General features: G+C 33.7%; 3 protein-coding genes across 3 annotated transcripts; all 3 read right to left on the reverse strand.

The window, feature by feature from the left end:
- Positions 1–638: 638 nt before the first annotated feature.
- On the reverse strand, positions 639–3261 carry LOC108198470 (uncharacterized). The gene is made up of 3 exons (XM_017366225.2): positions 3047–3261; positions 1810–2832; positions 639–1273 (listed from the first exon to the last, which is right to left on the reverse strand). Exons 1-3 carry the CDS (start codon positions 3252–3254, stop codon positions 639–641), a joined length of 1866 nt encoding a protein of 621 aa, XP_017221714.2. The 5' UTR covers positions 3255–3261.
- An 819-nt stretch (positions 3262–4080) lies between these two features.
- Positions 4081–5394, reverse strand: LOC108199043 (CASP-like protein 1). Its single transcript, XM_017366802.2, has 3 exons — positions 4908–5394; positions 4671–4806; positions 4081–4519 (listed from the first exon to the last, which is right to left on the reverse strand). The coding sequence occupies exons 1-3, from the start codon at positions 5282–5284 to the stop codon at positions 4265–4267; spliced, it is 768 nt and encodes a 255-aa protein (XP_017222291.1). The 5' UTR covers positions 5285–5394; the 3' UTR covers positions 4081–4264.
- Positions 5395–14503: 9109 nt separating this feature from the next.
- On the reverse strand, positions 14504–15843 carry LOC108198471 (CASP-like protein 1). The gene is made up of 3 exons (XM_017366226.2): positions 15381–15843; positions 15051–15186; positions 14504–14892 (listed from the first exon to the last, which is right to left on the reverse strand). The coding sequence occupies exons 1-3, from the start codon at positions 15755–15757 to the stop codon at positions 14638–14640; spliced, it is 768 nt and encodes a 255-aa protein (XP_017221715.1). The 5' UTR covers positions 15758–15843; the 3' UTR covers positions 14504–14637.
- Positions 15844–16770: the final 927 nt, after the last annotated feature.

Genomic DNA, 16770 nt, shown 5'->3' on the forward strand with positions numbered 1-16770 from the left:
TGAATTACTTGCCGTGGTAATGGAGCTGATGGCACCATTGGCACATAAAAATTTCTGTAAGTCAAGCTCATGTACATGAAAATCTTGATTAATTTGAAAATGTTTATGATAATTGATAAGTTGTTGAAGAACTCTTGTTCCTGAGGACTGAGGTTTCCTTGCAGAACTTGAGCTGCAAAAACACTGTCTCTGCTGAAATGGTCTCTGATTACAACTCCTTCGTTACATCTCCGTAGATACAGAACAGAAGATTCAGGATCAAAGTAGAGCTCATATGGATGTGATCGCATTCAAGTTAGATACTAGCAGCAGATCGAATTCGGCCTACTCACATTACAAATTTACAATATATAATTAAAGATTGCTATGGACTTTCTTGACGGGTTAGACGGATTCATAGGCATGGTTAAACCTCAAATTTTCTAAATATAGCTAAATTAGTAAAATGAAATAGTTTTGGACTAATTTTGACATATGATTTGAGATCACAAGACTTCTTCATAAAAATCAGATAAAACCCATACAAAGTAATGTCAGACTATAAGCTCAAACTTGTTTCCAGAACATAGCTAATATATCCAAACACTGAAACATAACAAGCATTTAGAATCTTACATGTGAACATGGTTACATGGACATTACTCATAGTCCTCAATCTCCATACCTTCACTGCCAGGAATGAATTTATTGCAGATTGCTTCGAGCTGCAGCTTCTTGTATTTGAATTCATATAGTTCAGCATTCTTGTTTGAGTTTAGCCATTCAATTACCTCCTTGAAATAATAACTTAGCATCTCTTTAACAGAAGCTTCAAGCATGCAGTTCTTTTGGCTGATGGCTTTCATGTTATGTATATAATCCTCAAATGCAAGTATTGCCTTGACCTTTTTCCTGAATTCCTCATCTTCAGCCTTCAAACGTTCAGCATCCTTTACCATCACTTCAATCTCCTCCTCTGATAGCGTTCCTCCTTTGATAAATTTAATGCTGTTCTTCAGTCCAGAACTCTTATGCTCTGCAAAAACAATTAGTACCCCGTTGGCATCAATTGTAAAGGTCACCAAAATATCATCTTTGCTGCTTGGGGCAGGAGGCAGTTCAGATAGTACAAAATCCCCAAGTAAATTATTATCTGCCACTCTTGTACTCTCCCCCTCGTATACTCCAATTCTAACAGCTTTTTGATCATCTTTAATTCTATAATATGTTTGTTCCACTGAAATGGGATAAGTTGTGTTCCTCGGAATAATTACATCCATGAGATCATCATTACCTACTTCAGTACCAAGAGAGTGAGGAGTTGTTAAGTGACCAATTCTCCTAAAACCTCAAGGTGTTAGGAGGAGGGTTTACCAGGATCATGTTCTAACATTCCCCCTCACTCGAAAGCCCATTTATGGGTCGAGAGTGGATCACGGGCGCCCATCTCTTGGGGCATAACTTGCCTTCGTGTCCTTAATAAATTCTGAGAATATTGGGGGTCACAGGGAGTCGAACTCGAGTCTCCCGCGAGCCTAAGCTCTGATACCATGTTAAGTGACCAATTCTCCTAAAACCTTTTAGGAGAATTGGTCACTTAACATGGTATCAGAGCTTAGGCTCGCGGGAGACTCGAGTTCGACTCCCTGTGACCCCCAATATTCTCAGAATTTATTAAGGACACGAAGGCAAGTTATGCCCCAAGAGATGGGCGCCCGTGATCCACTCTCGACCCATAAATGGGCTTTCGAGTGAGGGGGAATGTTAGAACATGATCCTGGTAAACCCTCCTCCTAAAACCTTGGATCATGTTCTAACATTCCCCCTCACTCGAAAGCCCATTTATGGGTCGAGTAACATCAAGCACCATCAAATTCTTGATATTCTGACTACCCTTGCCACTTAATATGGCAGCTTGGACAGCTGCCCCATAAGCAACAGCCTCTTCAGGATTTATATTCTTGCAAAGTTCCTTCCCATTAAAAAACTGCTGCAGCAACTGTTGCACTTTGGGAATTCTAGTAGATCCACCCACAAGCACAACTTCCTGTACATTGTTTTTGTCCATCTCAGCATCTCTCAAACACTTCTCTACAGTGTCCAGACAACTTCTAAATAGATTCAAATTTAAAGCCTCAAATCTGGCCTGACTAATTTTTGCATGATAATCAATTCCCTCATACAAAGAATCTATATCAACTGTTGTCATAGCACTGTGAGATAAAACCCTCTTCGCCTTTTCACAAGCATTTCTCAATCTTCTCAAGGATTTAGCATTTTTACTTATGTCTTTTCCATGCTTCCTTGAAAATTCCTCAACTAAATATTTCAGCAAACGATTGTCAAAGTCCTCACCTCCAAGGTGAGTATCACCTGCAGTAGCCACTACTTTACAGCTATTCTTTGCAATATTAAGGAGAGAAACATCAAAAGTACCACCACCAAGATCAAAAACAAGAACTATATTCTCCCCTGATGAGCTACTTGTAAGCTTTTGGTCAAGACCATAAGCAACTGCAGCAGCTGTCGGCTCAACAAGGATTCTCAATACATTGAGTCCAGCTATTCTTGCTGCATCTTTCGTCGCCTGGCGCTGTGAATCACTAAAGTGCGCAGGGACAGTGACAACAGCATTCTTTACCTCCTTTCCCAAGTATTTCTCAGCAGTTTCTTTCATTTTATAGAGAACCATGGAAGACAACTCCTCGGGTGAGAATCGTTTCTCCACACCTCGGTAATTCACAACTATCTTGGGCCTGTCATCAGAATCACCGACCACCGTAAATGGCCAGAACTTCATATTATCTTTCACTGTTGAATCCGAAAATTTCCTCCCAATCAACCTTTTAGCATCTGTTTATACAAATATATATAAAGCACTTAAAGCACATTTAAATTAAGATGCACTACACATGAAACTTCATGTGTATGAATCTATCACAACATGCAGTTAACCGATTAGAAAAGAAAAATGATTTTGATGACCAATCAAAGAGCACCCCTAATTTTATTAAAAAAATAAGTAACCGGGTAAAATACTAGTAACAAATAATACAAGATAAAGTACCAAAAATAGTGTTTGCAGGATTAAAAGCAGCCTGATTTTTAGCAGCTTCACCGATGAAACGCTCCAAATCAGTAAAAGCAACACATGAGGGTGTAGTTCTGTTACCCTGGTCATTTGCGATGATTTCAACTCGATCATGTTGCCATACTCCAACGCAAGAGTATGTAGTACCTAGATCAATTCCAACGGCTACTTCCTTATTGGTCATCTCACATCTGCAACTAAAGAAACTCCGAGTTACAGGTGAGCTATTACAGAGTGCTTAAAGTGACTGTACAGGGGAGGATTTTATAGAACTCATTTCAAATTATAGAGAAGTGCAACAGTGTAGAATGTTGATTTCAAAGTTACATTCTCTAAACAACTCTTTGGTTTCGACTCCTTCACCCATTAACTTGCATTGAATTCTGAAGTACCGGCAGTTTGAACCTTTTTGGTTTTGCACCGTTGCCAAAAAGAAAAATTCGTTTGTTTGTACATCAGTTATCTATATATTTCATCTTTCATCTTTCAATGCTGTCCCATTATTTATCTATTTATTTTTAAAAACTTTCTTTGGCTACATTGTTTATATCCTTTTTCTAATTTTCTATATTTGTATTTTAAAATATAAAATAATTGATAAGCATTTATAAAAATAAAATAATATGAAATTAAGATTTTGAAATAGATGAGAAACGAAAATGATAGAGAATTTACTGTAGTTTGTAATTAAAAAGAAATAGTGAAATATGTGAGAAATAAGGAAGAAAGAGAATGGGTGAAAACTCTAATTAATGAGGAAGAGAAAATAAATTAACAAGTTAATGGTTGGTCGGAGATAATGTCAGCGATCAAAGGATAAGTTGACATGCGGCAGTGCTGATATAAAGTAGGGTTTGTTTGAGTAATGGTAAGGAGGATGATTCATTATGAGATTATTCCGTCTCATCTAGCATATTTTTTCTGCTAAACGAATAAAATAATATTTATCTTAGAATTCAAAGATTTCTTACGATTCATAGATTAAAAAGTAAAGAGGAAATCAACGTACAGAACAAGAACATAGTTTGTTTGTTTTTTGCCACGACAAGAACATAGTTTAATACAACAGATCAATTCGACTAAGCTGAAACTTGTTTCCGCTACATAACTAATTATATACAAACAATGAATGCACCAAGAAATATACATAAATCAAATTATTTATTTACATATTCTTCGTAGAAAACACACAGCTTATTCATTTCTTACTTGAGCATAGCTCGAGGCTATTCTCTGGGTAAGGCTGGAAACAGAAAATGAGACGAGGATGATTAGCACAAGGGACGCTAACAGAGATGATATAACTGAGAGTCCAATATGCAAACAGAAGGTATCGTAATAATCGCATATGGAGTACCACTCGAAAACACTATTACTTGTTCCTCTTAATCCGACATAAGTGATTGCAGCGGCAGCTCCAGAAGCTGAGCCAAGCATTCCTAACATCACCTGCATATCATTTAGAAAGCTGTAATAGATTGCACTAACGGGTACAGTTTTAGCGTGAGAACATTTTGTTCTGTATGTTATTTGACCAATTTTTCTAAAGTGCAGAACAATTATTACTTTATTAGACTAGGAAGGGTAGGGAAAATCTTACCACGTCTAAGGTTGTTATTAATTGGTAAAGCACGTCTCCTGATCGAGAGCTACCTTTGATGCAGAGATTAAGGAAAGCAAAGACTGTTGTTATCAGGCTATATACGGATGATGCTGAGACCGCTACCAGAAAGTACCTGCATGGATCATGCAAAATAAAGAAATTTTTTGTTGCAGATTAATTAGTTGAGCTTTTCATATGCTCATCACACATCATGGAAATTATTAATAGACTTACTTGAAGGCTGGGGAATAAGTGTTGTATTTGAGAGAAAAAGGTCCATGAAAGGGAGGATCGTCGGTTCCAAACTCGATTGTTTGCTTACTAGTCAATAAAATCAACAAAGCTGCAAGGCTGAATAGGAACAATAAAACCCTTAAGACCGCTTCAGCCACCAGATAATAGCTTCCCTTTTGTGGTGGTTTCGCTGCATTATATTGATTTTCTATAGCTAGCGGTGGTGGTGATGGAGGTGGAAGAGATTGCACAGGTACATAAGTATTGTCTGCAACAGCTAGTGCTTGCAGCTGTGGTCGTGGTGGAGGTGGTGGAGATTGCTCCCGCGGCACATGGTAGTTTCTTTCTGCTACAGCTGGCCTAACCATGGTAGCCATATCTGAAACTTGATTGATTAGTAATATTGGTGCAGTGTACTCTGTTTGTTACCTGAGGAAGGCTACTTATAATTAGAGAAGTTCTAGATAGCTTTAGATAGAGTCTTTGCTCATACATGAATCCATGATCATTATTCAGGAGTTTTGGTTTCTAAATAATTTTTTTTGTTTTGTCAAAGGTCGACCAGCACGTTTAGTGATTTTATAAGCTCTGATTATTCTTCTGGCGTCATAATCCTAGTAATATATTCACTTTTAAATATTCATATTCTCAATGTCAACCCTTTAGCTCAATACTATAACTCCAACTAGTACTAACTATCGATTTTAAAACCATTCTAACCTTCTGCTGTTCTGTATGAGCTCGACTTGAAAGTTTGAATCACATGAATTAAAGATAATTATATGATGATCCTATGTTATTAATTCTCTTGAAGATACAAGGCCAAACAAAAGTGTAGATTCACTCATCAATTAATTATACTGATTGTTTAAAGAAATTAATCACACTCATTCATCAACAGAGAAGATGCTGCAACAGCTGCGCCTGCCATAAAGTGTCTGCATGGATCGTCCATAAACGAAATTACAATTAACAAAGATTTTTTTAAAAATAACTTTATATTTTCAAATTATACGGGAGCATCATATACACTATGGTTTTTTGAAACCATCATATATATGGTTTTTTTAATCACAATTTCAACAAAATATTATATATATTTTGTGATCTACACATGCCAGTGAGTCCTAAAACCAACTCCAACCATAGATTATAATAATAAAATCAATAACTAGACAAAGATAAAATCTTACAAAATTATTCGAAAAAGATAAATGGTTCATAAAAATAAATTAAAAGCATTGAAATATTAGATAAAAATACTAATTCTTAAAATTATTATATTCTTCTTACAAATACTCAACTTTCGAAGTTCAAGATGGATACTCTAGGAGGAAAAAAAACTGATTTAGTCGACGACTAAATCGATAATTTAATTTTTGTTTTGAGGTATATTATTGTTTATCTGTCCATATTAGTATTATTTTATTTCATGTTTTTTAAAATTTTAATTTATAATTAATTGTCATTTTAATTATATTCTAATCTTAATTAATCTATTATTGATAACATTAACAAAATTATCAAATAATAAAAATAACAATATTTTAATGTTAAAATGATTTGGATCGGTGTACCATTCAATGATCCAAATTGAATATCTCAAATTTAAATTTTTGAATCACGATTCGAGATAACTCTTCTAAAGCAAAGAGGATTTTTCTCAATATATTTTTAATTATCTCTAATATCTCTTCTTATTTTCTAGTCAAAGAACATATAAAACATCTTTAATATAAAATAGTGTTAATCACTGCTACTTGCTAAAACAACAGTAATATCGGCACTACCGGCTATACTAATCATAAAAACGAATACATAACTAGATAGTCTAATTAGTCACACAAAACTACCTGCTTAGTCATGTAATATAGTAGTTTATTCCTCATTTAAACTGTGGCCTTATTAACTAAAATGTGAAAAACATGATTGAAGTAAACTTGTCATTCGGGAACGTAGAGTGATAATTATTTGATAGATAAATTAACAGGTTGTAAGCAGGGGGCGGATGTACAGTTTGGCATGGTGTGTCATGTGACACACCATTATTTAAAATAAAAAAAATCTTTATAATTTTGTATATGTCTATGCACGTGAGCATTAGTCTGTATGGTACTACCTCAGTCTCTTAATACTTTTCATGTTTCTCTTTGTCACGCTTGCCAACACACACTTTTGATCATTAATATTTTTGATTTCGTATTAATATTAAATATAAAAACTTCACCGTATTAAGGTACTCGTAAATATGAATCCAATAAGATCACTCATGACTATATTTAGTCTTATAGATTAGATGTAAATTAATAATTTGTCTCGTGTTATGAACAGTCCCGACATATCAAATGAGAAAAGTTTTTAGAGACGGAGGGAGTATCATTCTATCAGCTTCTCTGCTTAAGCTCCTGTTCACTCTCCGGACTCCATTCACCAACGACGACTTTAATTCACAAATCTTTGTATTCATCTCAAACTCCACACATACAGCTTCTAAATTGTCTTGATAATTTTTAAAATTATCAAATTCCAAAAATATACATTTTGACAAAGAAAAAGCTGAGCTTACAAGGTATTTGTGAGAATGTCGCAGAAAATTATTTGATAAAATCATTATATTTCTTGCTTGTTGAGCAATTATTGAATGAAATTTATTGATATTAAATTAGTCACACACCATATATGAAATTCTGTATCCATCACTGGTTGTAAGTATCACGTACTTTTTTCGCCCGTGATGGATGTAAATACCTTGCATGTTGGGACAAAATAATGAAACATGAAGTCCTATATTTCTAAAATATGGAACAAACCAGCTTACTCGTCGTAGATTTGGTTCATAGTTAATCACTTCTGATAATAGGAATTTCAAATTTATTTGAATTAGTAATTTTGTGATGGGCATTTATCTAGATCAGCAAAGATGGATTCTAAAATGCCGGCTAAAGGTTTTTAGTAATATTATATTGGCTAGCACAATTTAGCTGGTTTGCATGGCTACCGCAATTATTGTTTTTTGCAGAGTTGAATTTTTAGAACATCAGTTGAGGGCTTAAATATTAGTTGTCCATTTAGTCGGAAAAGCATCAAATTTGGCAGTTTGGTTTACAAATTGGTAACTTAATTCACTGATTTACTATTACTTGGTATGGACGTGGAATTATTGAGATCTTCTTTATTGTATCATTTTTATTTTTATCTGTATTTGAAAAAAAAATACATTTTTAATATTATCTCAATTTTATATATAATTTTAACTCCTATCTAGAATTATATATAAGACACATATTATTATTCTGATAAAAATTTGGTGATTCTCGAAAATTTAATAAAAATTGCTTATCACTCTGATGATTGATGAATGGAGGAAAAGTAAACGGACTTGCAGTCAAATAAATGTTGCAAGCTTGTCCGTTGAAATATCTGGAAATTAAAAATATAGTTAGAATATATCCTAGCCAGTCATAGAGCTAATTTATTAAAATATGCCGCTAATAATTCATATTAATATTTTTTTAATTAACTCTAATATCTCTTTTTGTACTTTTTGGGTTGAAGAATATATATACAAGTGTTATAAATAATATATTTATGTGGATGTCCTTTGGCTTTTCAGTGACTAGACTTTTGGCTTTTCACTAGCTAGATCTTTGAGTTGCTTGTAACTGACACTTGTAATCCTATATAAAGGTCATTTGTATAGCCATATGATAATACAATGAAATCTACTCCTTCATCTCTTATCTAGCTCTCTCAATTATCTTTCTACATATATTATTTCATAACACGTTATCAGCACGATTCGCTTTGCACGTATGTTGTATCTCTTTTCACTTTGTTCGTATGATTGGTGTACCTTCTATTCAAGAGGATCATGGTTTGTAAAATTTCGATGTGTTGATCGATGAAGATTGTTTTTGCTATGAGAAGTGAATTGTTTTTCCGATATTAAAGGTCTTTCAAAGACATTCTTGAAGTAAGGAATCATGAACTCAAATGATTTGATCACTTAAGATTTTAAGGTAAGTCTCCCTTCACCATTCTTTACATTTTATGATACTATACTATATGTTTGAGAGATTTTGGATATTTTGGAATAGCCCCTTAATTTTCTAAAACTTAAACTAGTTAATATTTTTGATGTGATACATGTAAGTTGCGAATTCATGATGTGCACGTGATGCTGCCTCGTTAAAAACCTTTCCAGGAAAACCCAGTGGGAAAAACCATGGATAAGGGAAAAAGAGTGCAGCGTGCATTTACTCCCCCTCATGATTATATCAAATAATATCTCTGAGTTGATGAGCTCCTTTGTTCCAGAACTTTTGCCTTCATTGAGTTGTGTAGCTATCATCATAAGCAGTCAGTGGAGCTTTCAGATATATAGTTGATGGAGTTCCCATCCTTGTAAAATATCATAATCTTGTCATGCTACACTATTTTTCCAGCTTTGGTCATCTTAGATTGCCCAAGTCAAAATAGTGTGATAAGAAGTTCCTGCAACAACTCATTTTATACCAAAGGAAAAACTCTAATATAGTTTATTCAATATTGATCAACCGTTGAGGACTTTGCTCCTGCAAAATAAACTTAAAAATCTTATGAGATAAATTTGTGGAGATTGAATAAACTTTCAGGATTCACACGCCTTTAGAGCGAGCAATTACTTAGCAACGAGTACTAATCAAAAGCGGAAAATCTGCTTTTAATAAATCTATAATTATATCAAAACATGTTAAATAAAACATTTTTGTACGGTTCTCCAGGATCGAGAATTTCTTTTTTTCAACTGTCCACAAAGTTCAGCGTACAATATTTGTAATCCTTCTGGGATTCACATATAACGAAATATCACTCATTGAGAGATATTCTTCTTTCAATATATACACCACGAAATATTTTATCACCAAAAGTAACATAGATCTATTTTAATTATGAGGTGCAACTCATTTCAATGTCAACTAGAAACACATTCTAGTTTCCATCTGCTCTGGCCAGAGACTTTATGAGTTATCACCTATAATTTGGTATACAATGATAACATGTATTTTGTGTTGGACTACTGGTCCAAATCCCTTTTCCATTTGAGAGGGTATAATTCTCGAGAGTTTGTTATACTGCTTCTGGCAGTCAAGATCCTTCTAGGATGATTATTTTCAAGTGGGTCGTATAAAATTTAAACTGAACCTTCACATATTGCGGGACTAATTCACAATCAAATAATCATTTCCACCACAAATACTATTACTCTTCATAACCAACACAAGGTTATCATACAATTATTTGAGCTTTACATTCATAATTTCTGAAACTTCATTTTGTTTTCACACAAATAATCATTCATATCCCACTGACTTTACACCTTCAGGTGTGTTAACTGCAGTTTCAAATATTTCTCTATTTTCAAGAGATAATGATTCGTAGGGCGCACTATTTTCACAACTTCAAGTGTGAGAGGACTACTGGTCCAAATAATTTTTATTTATAATTGCCTCGATTATATCCTTTATTCTTTGGCCAATTATATCAATATTTTCTAACAAATTCTGCTTCATGATCCTCATTTTCAATAACCTCAAGTTCTATAAATATCATCGACGTCGATTCTATTTATGGTGCCACTTCATTCTGGACAAGACATAATATATTTAGATCTCAATATTTTTCATTACTTTTATTTTCTCAAAGTTTCATGTATATAATCTCTTCCAGAGATTTTTCAATGTCATGTCTATAATCTCTTCCGGAGATCCTTCAAAAATTATTGATTTCTCAATCTAGTCATCATCAATTATTGCTCCTTTTCACCTTTTGTATAAGATATATATGGAACCAACTTGTCTATCACGCTTCAGGCGTTCTTTAGACATAGTAATATCTTGAGGTTGTCCTTCTGCGACATTAATATCATAGGAGCATATGTAGCCGGTGTTTGTGTCATAGTCACTATTTTTGGTCATCAAAATGAATTATCTGATGAACTTTTGGTTCATATTCTTTATTTTGAGGATCAAGATGAGGCAATGATAATTCATTCTTATATTTCTACTTTCACCGGCTATTTATTTTCTCCCCCTGATTTTGGGAAAACAAACTCATTAAATCAAGTCATAACAAATACATATTGATGATTCCAAATGCACTCGTATGTAATATATGAATCGATCTTACTAACGTGGTGGAAAATCTGTGATGACCAAATAATTTATTTATGATGGGGAGAGATTAAGAACAATTGTTTATATGATACGAATCGATAAAAATTTGATACAAAATACTCAACAATTATTATGGACGAGATAATACTCATTATGAGATGCACCAGCATTATAAGCATATATTCTAAATAATGAATCTCGCATGCTTCAGGCTGCGAGTTGATAATAACTTTGTCTACAACCATATATTTCACAAAATATCTCACTGTTCAACAATATGATATTTTTATCTCATGCCATATCTTCATAAATTCATTCTCAAAGATGATAAATCACAACTATATCTTTGCTGGTGATCAATTTTGCTTTATAGGCAAATACTATATGTATCACTGATAAAAAGAATCTACAGGTTCTTCAACAAAAGTGCATATAAAATTACTATCGCATCTTTATCAAATTCAGATGGCTTAGCTAGTCAGGCCAAACTATAAACTTATAAGTAAACTTCTGGTTTACTTTCAAAATCAATTTTAATCATGCTTATTATAAAGTAGTGGAGAATCTTTCTCCAATTTTTTTTTTAGTGCACTGAATGAAATTCTATATAAAGGCCCTTGATATCTCAATGCGATAAATTATATAAATTTCATTCTTCAATCTTCTTGGGAGAGTATAATTGCATCAATACTATACATGCTCTTCCAGAGTAAAATGTACTTCAGAGAGTAGATAAAATATATATGCCCTTCGAGAGCCTTGTGCATGCTCTTCAGGAGCCTGATATATGCTCTTCCGGAGCTTTATACTTTCTCTTTCCAATTCTTATATTTAGAAAAACTATAATGAGGCATTCTATATAATCGTCCCCTTTGGATGACTCATTTTAGATATGAAGTACTGATACTGGTCATCTTTATAACAATCAAGAGAAATATTACTTATACACATAATAAGAATATGACTCAAAGTATTTGTAATGTCATGACCATTGCTACGATCATGGTTGATATACTCTGATTTTCTAATACTGTCATATTATTGTACGATATCATTTGTTACAATTCATAATCTTTTCATCAATAATTCAAATTTAGTAAACCACAATTAATCACGATATCAACTCATGAATTTAACAACCCAAATATTACATCAATTTCATAATATTGTATCTGCGGGACACAATATAATATTTATTCAATTAAAATCTATTATATCCAAATATTATACTATTCTTTATATAGAACCATCCTTCAGGGGTATTATATCATATAGGATAAGCTCATAATTTGTACTACTATATCATTCTTCTGGAATGTAATCAAGGGTTTAAACATATTATATATACCCTGTTGACATCCTTCATCTTCAGAAATTAAACATATAAAAAATGTGTGATAAAAAATAAACTAATTTTATTATATAGACAACATCTGGTTGTTATTACGTGCGACTTCTGGTTGCAATCATATACTCAATCTGTTAAAAACAAAAGTTAAATAGGTGTTGTAGATAATACCAACATTATTTCGCTCAAGTGGGAAAAAAAATCATTTATACAAATCCTAAGTTTATATCACAAAGGCACATAGTGATTTTATCATTTACCAAGATGACCAAAGCTGGAAAAATAGTGTAGCATGACAAGATTATGATATTTTACAAGGATGGGAACTCCATCAACTATATATCTGAAAGCTCCACTGACTGCTTATGATGATAGCTACACAACTCAATGAAGGCAAAAGTTCTGGAACAAAGGAGCTCATCAACTCAGAGATATTATTTGATATAATCATGAGGGGGAGTAAATGCACGCTGCACTCTTTTTCCCTTATCCATGGTTTTTCCCACTGGGTTTTCCTGGAAAGGTTTTTAACGAGGCAGCATCACGTGCACATCATGAAATAAATGTTTTGTTCCTTCTCTTGGTTTTTCTCCCAAAAGGTTTTTCCAGGAAGGCTATAACAAGACATTATTTCATTTGACGGACATCCAAGGGGGAGTGTTATAAATAATATATTTATGTGGATGTCCTTTGGCTTTTCAGTGACTAGACTTTTGGCTTTTCACTAGCTAGATCTTTGAGTTGCTTGTAACTGACACTTGTAATCCTATATAAAGGTCATTTGTATAGCCATATGATAATACAATGAAATCTACTCCTTCATCTCTTATCTAGCTCTCTCAATTATCTTTCTACATATATTATTTCATAACAACAAGGTACTATTTGATTTTAAATAGAGTTAAGCACTGCTGGTTAAAAAAATACTAAAATAGTGATGAAGAACACCGTCTATTCTATTAAATCAGAAAACTAATCAGTAACGTAAAACCAGCTAGGTTAGTCATGTAATATAGTAGTTTATTCCTCACTTAAACCGTGCCGAATTGATTAAAATGTGAAGAGCATGATCAGATAAACTCTTCATTAGTTAAAAAGAAAATACCTACTCTTCCGTTTGACTCCCTCCGTTTTGAAATATAGGTGGCTTGACTTGTTGGCACACACTTCTAAGTCTTTTGACGCTTAGTTAAAATTGTTATTTTTAAAATTTTCTTTTTCTGAATTATAATATTAATCATATACTTTTATTTAGAAAAAGAAAATTTTAAAAATAATAATTTTAACGGTCAAAGGATTTAATAATGTGTGCCAAAAAGTCAAACGACTTATATTTCAAAATAGAGGGAGTATATCATTAGCTTGGAAGTTGGAAAATCCCGATAATTGACGGTCTTAAATAAATGCTTTGGAATATATGCATGAGCATGTACAGAATTACTTGTGCCTTCATTGTCTGGCATACAGAAGTTAGAACTGTAGAGCAACATCATGAATGGAGAATAAATGTTTAAAACTTTAAATACCTGTTGATCCAGTGATACATCTCCAGATCGAGCCTCAGTTTCTGCTCTCTGTTTCCCTGATGATGAATTCGACACTAGAGCACTTTAGTCATCCGGAGCATCCACTACACGTGAAAGAGGATGTTATTATTGGAGTACATACTATGTCTGGGTTCGACAATCCGGTTATAGGTTATCCTAAATATATTTGCAGCATTCGTGGTAGCAGTAATATTTGTCAAGGTTTCTACCTCCGCGAGGGCTGTGCTGAGCTACCCTCGGATATAACCTACCATAAGCACAAAATAATGTTTCATTAGTTGTTTAGATCAGTTGTTTTCTACTATTGCCATCGACTAACTAATTGCATTTTCCCCTTTTTCGAAATGAAATTGAATGGGATGACCACTCTGGTAGTCTGGTTTGATAGAGTTTCCACTTGGTAGCGAAGAATCATTTTTTCAACTCAGTTCCATAATCTCCGATTTGAATTTCAGGGTGAGTATGAAAACAACACCTCTGTATCAACAATGCCTAATGATCCACGTGTAATTAAAGAGGAAATCAACGTATAGAACAAGAACATAGTTAAATACAACAGATCAATTCGACTAAGCTGAAACTTGTTTCCGCTACATCACTAATTATATACAAACAATGAATGCACCAGAAAATATAAATCAGATTATTTATTTACATATTCTTCGTAGAAAACACACAGCTTATTCATTTCTTACTTGAGCATAGCTCGAGGCTATTCTCTGGGTAAGGCTAGAAACAGAAAAAGAGATGAGAATTATTAGCACAAGGGAAGCTAACAAAGATGATATAACTGAGAGTCCAATGTGCAAACAGAAGGTATCGTAATAATCGCATATGGAGTACCACTCGAAAACACTATTACTTGTTCCTCTTAATCCGACATAAGTAATTGCAGTGGCAGCTCCAGAAGCTGAGCCAAGGATTCCTAACATCACCTGCATATCATTTAGAAAGCTGTATTATATTGCAATAGCCGGTTGCGTTGTGTGAAAAACAGTTTTAGCGTGAGAACATGTTGTTCTGTATATTATTCGACCAATTTTTCAAAAGTGCAGAACAATTATTAGACTACGAAGGGTAGGGAAAATCTTACCACGTCTAAGGTTGTTATTAATTGGTAAAGCACGTCTCCTGATCGAGAGCTACCTTTGATGCAGAGATTAAGGAAAGCAAAGACTGTTGTTATCAGGCTATATACAGAAGATGCTGAGACCGCTACCAGAAAGTACCTGCATGGATCACGCAAAATTAAGTTACAGATTAATTAGTTGAGCTATTCATATACTAATCACGCGTCATGGAAATTATTAATAGACTTGGCATACGAGTACAACTTATTTCTGTAGAAGATTGCGTGCTATGTCTTGTACTGTAGTTTCCAATAATGACTATATAATTAGCTAGGAGTATATGAATAACTTACTTGAAGGCTGGGGAATAAGTGTTGTATTTGAGAGAAAAAGGTCCATGATAGGGAGGATCTCGGGTTCTAAGCTCGATTGTTTGCTTACTAGTCAATAAAATCAACAAAGCTGCAAGGCTGAATAAGAACAATAAGATCCTTAAGACCACTTCAGCCACCAGATAATAGTTTCCTTTTTGTGGTGGTTTCGCTGCATTATATTGAATTCCTAAAGGTAGCGGTGGTGGTTGTGATGGGGATGGAGGTGGAAAAGATTGCACAGGTACATAAGTATTGTCTGCAACAGCTTGTGCTTGCAGTTGTGGTCGTGGTGGAGATTGCACCCGCGGTACATGGTAGTTTCTTTCTGCAACAGCTGGCCTAACCATCGTAGCCATATTGAAAGACTTGAATTTGCTCCAGTTAGCTAATATATATCTGAAACTTGATTGATTAGTGATATTGGTGCAGTGTACTCTGTTCGTTGCCTGTGGAAGCTACTTATAATTACAGAAATTCTAGCTAGCTTTGCTTTCTAAATAATTTTTTTTTGTTTTGTCAAAGGTCGACTAAGACGTTTAGTGATTTTATAAGCTGTGATTATTCTTCTGGCGTCATAATCCTAGTAATATATTAACTTTTAAATATACATATCCATAATGTCAACCCTTTAGCTCAATTACTATAACTCCAACTAGTACTAACTATCGATTTTAAAACCATTCTCACCTTCTGCTGTTCTGTATGAGCTCGACAGCTCGACTTGAAAGTTCGAATCCATGAATTAAAGATAATTATATGATGATCCTACGTTATTTCTTTTGAAGATACAAGGCCATTCATTCCTTATCTGACCATAGCTTGAAGCTATTCTAGTGGTGAGGCTTGAAACATTCCATCTGTAATTCACATCCACGATCCTATACGCTTGTACTTGGTAACAATGATGATAGATTTTTGACAAATACTAATTAATACTTCCTCTAGTTTACACATGAGAGGGACATGAAGGCCAATACATTGCATTTAATAATCTGTCTAACAGCAACACAATAGATCAAGAAATATTTAAATATAGAAAGTATAGAAAGCAGGAGTGATCAACCTGTACTTTGACAGAATTTGTGAGAACATAAAGATAAGCACATATTTTATAAAATTAAAAATTTGTTATTTTAGGTAAGTTAAAGAAACGAGAGGACGGGCCAAAATAAAAGCTCAGTTGCTGCTACCCATCACGATTTAGAACTTCAGTCGCTTGTTTTCTTCTTTTCTTCGGTTTTTCTTCTTGTCAACTGTTCACTAGATGTGTATATTTTAGGGTTTAAAAATAACACCCAAACTTTAGTCTAAATATTAATTATCAAGTTCAACGATAATTATATATCGTTTTTTACATTCATCCCGGTAC

The sequence above is a fragment of the Daucus carota genome, chromosome 8, assembly GCF_001625215.2.
Source record: "Daucus carota subsp. sativus chromosome 8, DH1 v3.0, whole genome shotgun sequence".
NCBI classification, from domain to species: Eukaryota; Viridiplantae; Streptophyta; class Magnoliopsida; order Apiales; family Apiaceae; genus Daucus; species Daucus carota.